The sequence below is a fragment of the Motacilla alba genome, chromosome 15 (genome assembly GCF_015832195.1).
Source record: "Motacilla alba alba isolate MOTALB_02 chromosome 15, Motacilla_alba_V1.0_pri, whole genome shotgun sequence".
Classification (NCBI taxonomy): domain Eukaryota; kingdom Metazoa; phylum Chordata; class Aves; order Passeriformes; family Motacillidae; genus Motacilla; species Motacilla alba.
Window position 1 is genome coordinate 2,534,470 of NC_052030.1, and position 11,089 is coordinate 2,545,558.

General features: G+C 46.2%; 1 protein-coding gene across 2 annotated transcripts; it reads right to left on the reverse strand.

Annotated features, from left to right (window-relative positions):
• Window positions 1–7,416: 7,416 nt before the first annotated feature.
• SNRPD3 (small nuclear ribonucleoprotein D3 polypeptide) lies at window positions 7,417–11,046 on the reverse strand. Of its 2 annotated transcripts, none has more exons than XM_038152470.1 (4): window positions 10,913–11,046; window positions 10,219–10,368; window positions 9,418–9,610; window positions 7,417–8,578 (listed from the first exon to the last, which is right to left on the reverse strand). In XM_038152470.1, exons 2-4 carry the CDS (start codon window positions 10,342–10,344, stop codon window positions 8,517–8,519), a joined length of 381 nt encoding a protein of 126 aa, XP_038008398.1. In that variant the 5' UTR covers window positions 10,345–10,368; window positions 10,913–11,046; the 3' UTR covers window positions 7,417–8,516. The 2 variants fall into 2 exon arrangements, with proteins under 2 accessions (XP_038008398.1, XP_038008399.1); XM_038152471.1 differs by having other exon boundaries at window positions 10,883–10,998.
• Between the last annotated feature and the right edge of the window lie 43 nt (window positions 11,047–11,089).

The following is an 11,089-nucleotide window of genomic DNA, read 5'->3' on the forward strand; positions in this document are numbered from 1 at the left end:
GTGAATTCAGCTGAGGATGCCCTTGGTCCCTTCATCCAGATAATCAACAGACATTAAACAGAAGTGGCCCCACTACTGAGCCCTGGGAACCCCACCAGTGACAGCCCCAGCTGGCAGCAGCTCCGTTTACCACCACTCTCCAGGCTCTGCCCTTCCTTTCCTTCCCTGCTAGGGAAGAGATGGTATTAATTTTTTCTTTTCCTTCCAAAATACCTTTCAGCAAAAAATGAAAAGTATTTCAAATGTCAGCAAGATCTGCTTAAACTCTTACAGTCTAAGCAGAGCAGCACTCTGCTCTGTGCCAAGAAGGAAACTCGGGCACAAAGCATTTAAATGAAGGCTTGGAGCTGCCTGGTGAGCCAGTGCAAATCTCCAAAGAGAGAGCAGTGCTGCTGAACATTTGGTCTTTGGCTTGAGCACTGTCCCCCTAGGGCTCTGCATCAAGGCATCTTCACAGCTTTTCCATAACAGCAGCACCCCCCTAAAAAGAGGTGAGACCCCCAGTGTGGAGTGCACCCCTGACACAGCTGTTCCCTGCAGAGCCCCTGGCTCAGCCCCAGCCTGTTTCCAGCCCTGCTCAAAGCTGTGCTTTCAGTCTGAGCTCTGCTACCCAGCAGGACAGGGATGAGACATTCAGCCCCTTGCAGGGGAATTCTGTGCCAATCTTTGGCGATGCCACCTGCTAGTTGGCAGCTCCAGGATCTGGAGATAAAGCAGGAAAAACACTGGTTCAGCTGAGCAGCTGTGGCATGCGTGTTTATTCCTCTATATGCGCTTGGTTGCTTTGCCACAGAAAGTACCCCATGGAGAACTGGTTGTGAAAAAATATGTGAAAATGCAAATTATGAAGGCCTGCCACTGCTTCTTGGATGAACTCTGATGGGCTGTAACTTAGCAGAAACAATCCCAGCCCACCCAGCTACTCCCTGCCAGCTCCTGATCCCATGGATAGGCAAGGGGCTCTGGGCAGCACAGCGCATGCAGCTCCAAAGCTGGGAAGTGCTCCTGGGCCCCCTACAGATGAGGTGCATGCTCAAGGAGCAGATCTAGAGGCTCCAAACCTGCAATTTTCATAACAGCTGAGTTCACCAACCAGAGAGGATGACACAACTGTAATGAGCCTTTCCTTGCACTGAATGAGAAGGCTCAGGACTCTCAAAGGGTTTTAAAGGGATGAGCTGCTAATTTGGGTCTCCTCACAGAGAGCCAGAGGGACCAGCTTAGTTAATGATGGTAAATCAGGGGACACCTGCCCTGCAGTGAGCCTGTCTCCTGTCAGGTAACGCAGCAGGACTCAATACTCTCCTCAGGAGGTACTTGCTGTAATCCCAGGTATTGAGAGCAGCACTCAGACACCAGCCTCTCTCTCCACCATTCTCAGTTTGCCAGCCTCCCTCTGAGTGCAGGCTGCAGATTGTCAGCCTGGGATGGGACCTGTGTCATGTAGCAGGAAGGAAGCTGAGGCTGCAGCTGCACAGATGGTACCACAGCCCCTTCCCCACCCCCAGCAGGTGATCAGTCTCACCACAGCTCTGTGAGACATTCAAGCACACTGTTCAGCAGCTGTGTGCTGGAAGGAGAGGTCACCAGGTGTAAAGCATCCCCTTGAAGATGCTGGTGAGCACTGTCAGCTCAGCTGGGGCTCCACAGGGCTCAGGCAGCAGCAGAGAGCTCCTGCAGCACCAGCTTGCAAAGCCCAGCCACATGTGGAGATGCAACCCCACAGCTAATGAGGCCATTGGTGCCTGGGAGGGAAGAAGGAACAGTTACTCCAACAGAAAAGCACTTATTCTTTCCCTACCTAGGAGGACAACACCTTCCTTGCAACTCCATCCTGTATTTTACCTCAGCTTCTGGCCACAAAACCCAGGTAAGCATCTTGGCATGCTCCAGGTAGCAATATGCTGAGCACTGAGTTCAGCAAAAGCCTCCCTCACTTCAGTGACTCTGCCTAAATAAGTGGTAATTATTTTGTTGAGGTAAGGATGCAAAAAGCAGCTGGAAGCACAGGCTTGTCTAATCTATTTTTTATTTCACACACTTCAAAACCTGTCAAGGCCCTTTTCTTTTGCACTGCCAAGGCTTTTCCTCAACTTATAATTCATTTCTCATCACAAGCACTAGGAAGATAAAGGAGTTTGCACTGTTTGGGGCAGGCTGACAAGCTCCTTAGTGGACAGCTGCTGACAAAGATGTCAAAAATATAAATTGTTTCATCTTAAGAAAACAAACAAGAGAAGATTAAACATTGCCTTTAGAGATTGCTCTGCTCCTAGCAGAGGATGTGACTCAAAGCTTGGAAGAGGCAAAGTGCCTCAATACAAGCTCATATCATGCAGTCCCTCCATGAAAAAGCCTCCAAGGGCAGCTGGCAGAAAGCCCAGCCCAGCTGGGGACATTAGCCATAGATCAGAGAACCTGTTTTACAGTTTAGTGGTTTAAGCAGGTGCTCTCAGAAGAGATGCAGTGGCTGGTTTAAGGCTGCCAAGGGGCAGTTCACAAAACAGAACAGGCTGGAACACTGCTAGCTGAGGCCAGTACTCCAGAAGGCCACGACTGCATCTTGATCCACTTTGAGACACCAAGTACTTGACTGTGACCCTCTGCTGTCCTCTCAGATCTGACAGGATCCCAGTTCAGTGATGCTGATTCAAAACCAGAACAGCCACTAAATAGAAGAACCACACAGAAACTCTTCTTCAGCAGAAGAGATCAGAGGAAAGTCAGTTTTTATTCCATTTACTCCTTTTCCCAAAGGCCAGCACTCCCCCTGCTGCATCCAAAGGGGCCTCAAAAGCAGGTGAGCCACAATGGCACTGAATTTCCTTCCACGTAGCAGCAGGTTCATTCTGCTTGCATGCAGGGTGTGTCACAAAGGTGGAAGAGAGGCACTTTCCTGCTTTCTGACCAGCCAGTTCCTTAGCTTCTGGGAAGGTTATTCCTCCCAGTCCATTTTTGTGTCAATCTGCCCCACATTGGACACAATGATGGGAAGCATTTGAAAAGCTATCAAAAATGACATGGGCCTTATTCAACTGGTGTAATTCCCCTGAAATACATGATGTCTCAACAACAAAAACATGGCACTAAGTATGGGAAAAAGGCCCTTTCCCAGACTAGCAGAGGCAGCTGCCTTTGGGTTTCAATGTCAGACTTCTGAGCAGAGTTTTGTTCTTGATCCCCTGAAATCTTTCGGTTTGCAGAGCCAACAGTTTGATGTGTGCACCTTTGTCTGAACTCTGCTGCAACTGAAAAACTGAGCAAGTCACAACCCATCCACTCCTTTTACCAACAGTTCTTTGGGGTTTTAGTTTTTCAGAAACTGCAATGGAAAGAGAGCCAAGTGGAGGCCAAAGGAACAGGTTTGATGTGTAACCAGATACTCAGAGACAACAGCCCAGAGCGTCTCCAGGGCCCCTTGCCTGGGTCTCAGCCCTGGACTGGCCCATCCCTCAGCTCCAGTATGAATCCCAGTGTTTTACAGTGTCACTGGCAGCCCCCAAAACTTCTGCTAGCACCAGGGTCAGGTGCTCTGGAGCTGGGTGAACACTTGGCTCTCACAAGCAGGACAGCAGGATGCATCCCCAGAGCTCTTTCCCAAGGTGTGCAGCCCAGCCAGGGGCTGCAGGGCCAGTAAAAGCCAGGCTCAAATGAGGCCATGGAGATAAAGTGAGCTCTCCTACATGGACCCTCTCAAGAGCCTCCAGCCAGAAGCTTCAGCACATCCCATGGTATAAATCTCTGCCTAGGTTTAGGATTACACTTCATGTATTTGGAGTCCAATTCTGACATGAAAAGCCTCTAATGAGGTCCCTAGAGCTTCATCCACTTTCTCCATGTCAAATTTGGATCATTAACTGGAAAAGAAAAAAGAAAGGTTGCAGTGAAAAGACAAAACAAAGCCAATGCTAATAAGTACCAAGAGAAAAGGAAGAAACAACATTTCCTCTAAGTGCAGCCACTCCTTTTCCCAGACCACAGCACTTGTGCAGCTACATCCAAGCTGCCCTCAAAAGCAAGAGGTGAACAAGACTGCAGGCAAATGACACACTCCTGTCTGGTTCTGAGGATGCATCTGATATAGTGCCCTTTGATATAGTGCTCTTCAAGGGGAACAACACTGACTTTTGGATGAGCTTTGCAAAAAAAGGCTTGTTGTGGAGCTGCTTCAGAGACATGAGACAGAAAGGAGCTCATTTGATCATGAAGCAACAAACAGCAACACCTCTTTGTTAGAGAAAAGTGGAAATCTCCACATGCCAGTTCTGTGTCTCAGCTGGGTATGGTGTCAGGGGAAAAAAGCCCTATTCACCCTACAGTTTACTTGAGATTTTAGGGGAGTGTAAAGATATCAATAAACATTCTAAAATGCCACCACATGGGTCTGTGCATTGTCACAGTATCAGTTTCACTGCATGTCTGCTGAGGGCCATCAGCTGCACTGTTCCCAAACTTCTCTGAGGCTGTGGGCTCCACTCCCTATTAACATTTTAGGCACCAAGGGACAAAATGTAAGAAGTTTTGCCTCACAAGCAGTAGCTTGCTCTGGATTAGATGTACCAGCATCTCTCCAGTGAGCTGGAATCAGGGCGAACCCCCAACCACCCAACAGATTTTAAGTCCCCAGGCAAGGGAAAATGAAGAAAAAATTAAAGGCTCACTGTGAGCAGTTCACCAAACAAAAGAACAATGATAGTGTTTTTCTGTAATTCTTTTCATTCCTCCCAGCATAACTACACATCTTCTGGATACAATCTGTTTCTTTGCCAGGGCTTCAGCATTCTCCCTTGAATTAACGATGCTGGAAAATCTCCACTTTTCATAGACTCTGATAGTCTCTGCTGAGCAGCAGAAGGCTGCACAATACTTGCTTATGCAATGACTGGTCCTGTGCCAGGAATAATAGCCTGTCTACTAGGAGCAAGCAACTCACACACAAACCCCAAACACTTTTCTCATTAAACATCTGAATTAAGTGGCATAAACCCACCCCAAACCTACTACTCATACTGCACACTAATGTCAGCCTCCAGAATGAGTGAAATAATCCCACACCCTGGTCTGTGAGGAGCAGTTACCATGAGCAGGGAAGGGTGGCACGTTCTTATTCACCACCTCCAAAACACTCTTGACTTTATCAAGAGCTCTCATCACAGGTCTAGGCAACAACAGGACACCTGGAGCAGTCAAAGTCCAGCTTGACCTGGAAAATTCTTGCAGGCAGGCAGTGCTTTGGCTATTTCAGATGACTGCACACTGCAGTCATCTGGCAGCTCTAGTGTCTGCAGGTGTGAGCAGGTGAAGTCTCCTCTCACTTGCAAAGTGATCTGCACACACTGACCCCTCAGCACTTCTTCAAGGCTGCTCCATGACCATGCTTTTAAAGTGGTATATCTGTATTTCCTTCCAAAGAATCACTGAAGGCAGGAGGGTCCCATAAAGTTTTATCTAATGTTGGAGGAGGAAGACCAGGTCTGTCTGAAATCAGTTTGGCTGCAATAAGGTGCAAGTCAAGATCTAAATTTTTACTTCTGTCAGGATGGAAACAACAAAGATCCCTGGGAGAACTCTTTCCCTACTTTTGACCCTTGCCTGAGAAATAAACAACTGAATCACTGACACTTTCTTGTAGACTTCAGAATTCCATCCACTGCTACCTTACCAAACCATTGGTCCACTGGGACATCAGTCTTCCACCCTTGCTCAGATCTTACTGGCAAAAGAAATAGGACACCTGTATTTTACAGGAAAGCTCACTGTAAAGCTCAAGTAGCAAAGAGATACAGACTGAACAGTTATCCTGACTACCAGCACCAGAAATTCACATTTCCCACTCCAGTTTGCCCTTCTAGAAGAGGTTTTCTGAAGAGCATTGAAAAATGAGCTAAAGAAAAGTACAGCTTTAGGATCAAAGGTAAGTTAGACACACCTGGAGAGAAGAACTGCACATGTATAGGATGAAGACACCTGGTCAGTGAGGAAAGATCCTACAGTTCTATGCAAAGCAATTTTTTTCAAGTGATACTTTCTTGAACTTTTCTCTGATGTTATGCCTTGTTTTCATACAAGAGCACAATTGTGGTTTTGACCCTGGAAGACTAGGCGAATTTCTACCTGCACCTCTCCACACACCATTTTGGACCCCTTCAGTACAGATTCTCTGTCCCAGAGTACTTCAAAGGCACTTGCACTGGTGTTATCAAAGGGGCAAGTTTGGAACAAGGCTTTAGGCCAGTGCTTGTCTCTCTGTGTCAAAAGCAGGAAACTATGGAGAGCCCTGAACCCACTGAAGAGCACGAGATTTATAAGCCCACACACAGTGTGATGGCAAAGAATGAAAAGGAATGCTGCAATCTGTGATTAAAAAAGTGACAATAAGTGCAGATGTTAAAAACAGCTGCATCTCTCCTTAGTATCTGCCATCCCAGGGAAATAGATTGCTTAAGATCCTGAACTGAGGAATCTGCATCATCTAAGTGCATTTGCCCAACTAGCCAAGTACCAGGGAAACAAAGCATCCATCAGCAGCTGGAATAACCCAGCCATGCAGGAAGCCAGCACTCGGGGAACACTGAAGAAGAAAGAAAATAAGGCGAGTATTTTCATGCTAGTTTATAATAGCCCTTGAGTTTAAGGACTTTATAGCACAAGTCACATTTCTTGCATTTTTCTTTTCCAGAGGGTTCTGGTTTCTTGAGCTGCATTCTCTTCCCAACAGAGCCATCTAGTGGGTGAGACCTCATCTGTGAGAAGGAAATTTTTATTTATCACACTGTAATAATACACACAGCACAGGAAGGCTCTGGAAAGCAGCCTGTAACAAACTAGCATTCCAGTAACTCGTTAGAAATTGCTAAGTGATGTTTGTCTTGGCTGAGGCTACCAGCGTGAAACTTCAACATTTTTACACTAAATTCACAGTATCTTTCTGAAGAGCTCATCGTAAACTTAGCCTCAACCTGAAGCCACAGTGCAAAGCTTTTTGTTTATGCAAAATCCAGTATCTTCTTCAAAGCTGTTATGCATTAGAGAAGTTGCTCCAAACTTCTTAAAGCAGATACAGTTTGTTCCATCAAACCTCCTGAGGAAGGCTACAGTTTCTCTCCAAAATTCCTGGTTGTCCCCCACCCTCAGTGCTGCTGAATGCCACATCCACTGCTCCTGAGAGAACAGCAGCTTGGCATTGCTCAAGAACAGGGACTTTAAAAGAGGTGAGCCACTCACACCAGTGGAAATGGCCCCTGTTTGTGAGGACTGCCATCTTTTGGACACATTCCCCATGAGAGGCCTAAGATGACACTACAGTGCTTTTATAGTTAAGCTCAAGTATCCCTCACACACATTCTAAGGAGGTTTCCATTGCAAATGTTTAGGATCACTACCACCCAGAAGAACATGCAGCAGGGCTTTCCCTAGTGATGCGAGACCAAATACAGCTTTATTTACACACAATTCAACAAGTTAATACATTAGTTCAACTTTCCTGTCTGCACACAAGGGAGTCTTCACAGCATCCAAGCAGTAAAGCAAGAGGAGCTCTTCTGTGTGTGTACAGACTGGTAATTGACCGAATGCAAGTATGTGATTAGGTACACAAGGGTTACATTGAAATATTTCAACCATTTCAGTCAGTAAAAACACCCATGCTACACTTTAATGAAGTTACAACTACATTTGGCTTCCTGCAGATCAGCTGATCTCTACACAACTGTGTATAGGTAATAAGATCAAAAGCTGAAGTTCATAGTGAGTTTTGTTCAAAACATCAGCATTTGGATTGAGTTGTGTTAAATGGATAACTATTTATAAAATTTTTCCTCATACACCTGCACTGCCTTTCAAATCTACAAAGCATTTCAAACTTATCCGGGAAAATGCCTATTTTATGTTCTGTCATCTTTTCCCAGAAACAGGGAAAAACTGCTAAGAAAGTCAGAATAGATTTTTTTTCTCTGCAAATATAGATTCAGGCTATCAAAGTTGTGTGTTCCTAATGAAAAATTCTCCCCATATCCAAAGAGAAAGATAAGAAATGCAAGAATACAAGTTCAATATAGAGATTTGTAGATAGACCTCTATCTACTGTAGGTCCATATAAAGCTAAAGAACACAGTGCTCTGCTTTGCAGGAAGCTGCCTCTGTTTTGCTGTATCTTCCATAAATGCAGCTGCTAGTAAGACTTTATAATGTAGGACTTAAAATTCTTCATTAAGGATGCCTTCTAATTCTTTAGAGAATAAATGACATCAGGACTAAACAAGAAAAAGGAAACATAATGATCTTCAAAAACCAATGCATCACACAAAGTGGTCAAAACTAGATATAATAAAGTCCACTATTTTCCAAAGCTGGCTTGAGCTTGAAATCAACCTACAGTGTATTTGCCCAAGAATTGTCCTGTCAGGTAAGAGCAGACGAGTTTTTGCCACAAACATTTATTAAACAAAACTGATACCAATGCACGCATAGTCAAGTTAACACCCCTAATAAAAAAAGCAATTCGGCCAAGACCAAAATTATCTTCGCTTCTGGAAGATGTTGCCACGGCCCATACCACGGCCTCTTCCTCTTGCAGCCACTGAAGAGAGAAAACATCAGGGATGACATGAATTTGACATACCTGCATATTTATCTCAACATCTAACAAGTAAAATATCAACAAAACTCAAGGTCTCCTGCTCAGAAGCCAGGAAATGCTCAGAAAGTGATGTGAGAGCAGGAAGCATTCTGTGAGAAGAACCAGAACCCAATGATCCCACAGTCTGGCTCCTCAGAACAACTGCAGTAGATATTCATACATCTCATGTTCCTTCTGACACACAAATCTGTGTCACCCAAGAGATTTGGAACCCCACGCTCTTGCAAGGTTTTTCAACACTACTCAGTAAGTTACTCCCCCACAAAAATGTTACTGCACACTGAAGTTAACCAGGGACTTTGTGGCACATGACTGTTACTCAACTACCTAATAACTAGACTGATCCCCTGAGGAAGGCACAACTGAGAGTGAACTACAGAGGAGGTAATAATTACAGCTTCCCACTAGCTTAAGTACCATCTTGGTAACTAAAGCTGTTTTCCTACAAGAGCTCAACAAGAACACCTGAATCCTTCCCTAAGCATTTCAAACAGCTGGTGGCCACAACTGCAGGAGAACAGAACCCTTAAGTTTAACAGAAAGGCTCTGTTTAACAAGACTACTCACTACCTCTAAATTATGGTAGCATCAATACTAAACATTCAGGTAATTGGGACAATCTGAGCCTTGACTCTCACTGTAAGATAAAACATACAGAAAAACACTGTATGGACCAGTAATCTTTTCACTTCTTATTGCTTAATCTCCTCAGTAACAGAGATGAATTTTCCAGTTCTACAGAAAAATTGGGGGAGAGACCATGAACAAACTGTACATACCTTGAGCTTTGAGAATAGCTGCTTTCCCTCGCCCAGCTCCAGAACCCTGGTTTTTATTCTTCATGCTCTTTAGCATAGGAGCATTCTTCAACATATCTGGTAAGATGAGAAACCGTATCTTGCTGCCCCTGATGTACACCTGCTCGAGCTGTGCCACCCGTCCATCTCTGTATGTCACTGTTATGTTGGACATCTGGAAGGCAAAAATCAGTCAGTGCTCAGACAGGCCTCAGCTGTGACACAAGGCATCACGGCCACTGAAACACACCCCATGCCTGCTGCCCAGGACTTTTGCTTTCTCACCAGTTTACAAATTAGCTTTATCAGCATCATTATTTTTGTTTTCTTATATGCAAATAGTTTTAATAGAGCTATTTTAGTACTAACTATTACAAAAGCATTCTGATTCCAATGATCACTTGCCTGAAATCAAAGTTAGGCCTTCTTGGAATGACTATAGAAATGCACATTAAATAAGCTTCAGCTTCTTAAATCAAGGTTCTTTTATTCTTACACTCAGTGGTTTAAAACAACAAACTCTAGAAAAACACTGTTCACAGGATAGACTTAAAATCTCTGATCCTAATAACAGGGATGCCCAACCCCACTCTGAAACTGGAAATAAGCTCTGGTCTCTTTGGAGCATTCTGTAACGCTGAATCCACTTCACCACGGTTAGAAACAGCAGCAGTAGGTTTTTTTAATGCCAGAACTAAAAGCAATAGTCATTTAATCAAGTTTTCAGCCTTCTGGAGCCCAGATCAGCCAACCTTCCCTCCATCCTTGTGAAACAAAAGATACCTGACAATTCATGTTGTCTTCAGCTTCGATAAGCTTGCCTCGATAAACTTCTCCTGTATTGGTCTCACAGGTCACGATGTGGCCCTCGGCCTCGTGCAGAACCTTGATGGGCACTCCAATCGACATGGCTGCAGTGCTGTGGCTCTACACCTGCGGCACAAGGAAAACAAAAGCTTTTATTACAAAGGAAGATGCAGAATAAGTTCCAATTACACAATCCATCATCCCTTACATTAGTGTAAAGCACCACTTTTCTCATATTTTTAACACAACATGTGTTTTGACTGTGCATCAATAACACTTTTTAGAGACGTGCCCATGAAGACTTTAAACATCAACAGCCAGTCTTCTCCAGGTCTCTTCTGGGAAATTCACTTTTGAGGACCACAAATCAAACCACTCGTACCTCCATGGGAAGAGCCCCAGGTGGATCCCACACTGGTACGGCCCCTGCGAGCCCCGCGGGCAGCACGGCCGCACTCGGGGGCGCAGCGACAAGCCCGGGGCCCTTTCGTGAGGGAGCCGGGGCCGCCCAGCCCTCCCACAGCCCGCCGCTCCGACCCGGCCTCCTCCGGCCCCTCAGTGGATGCGGCGCCGCTCGGGCGCGTCCCCAGAGCGCCCAGGGAGCGAGCGAGGCCCGCGGAGAGCCCCGCACCGCACTCACCGCCCGCGGAGAGCCCCGCACCGCACTCACCGCCCGCGCCGCTCTCGCTAATGGCCTCCGCCGCCTCCCGCCCTGCTCCGCGCGCCGGAACCGGAACGAGCGCTGGGGGCGGCGCGGCCTCGTCCCGTCCGCTCCCGCCCGGGGCCAGCCCGGCAGCCCGCGGTGCCCCGGCTCCGGGGCAGGGCGGCACGCCCCCCGCCCGCCGTG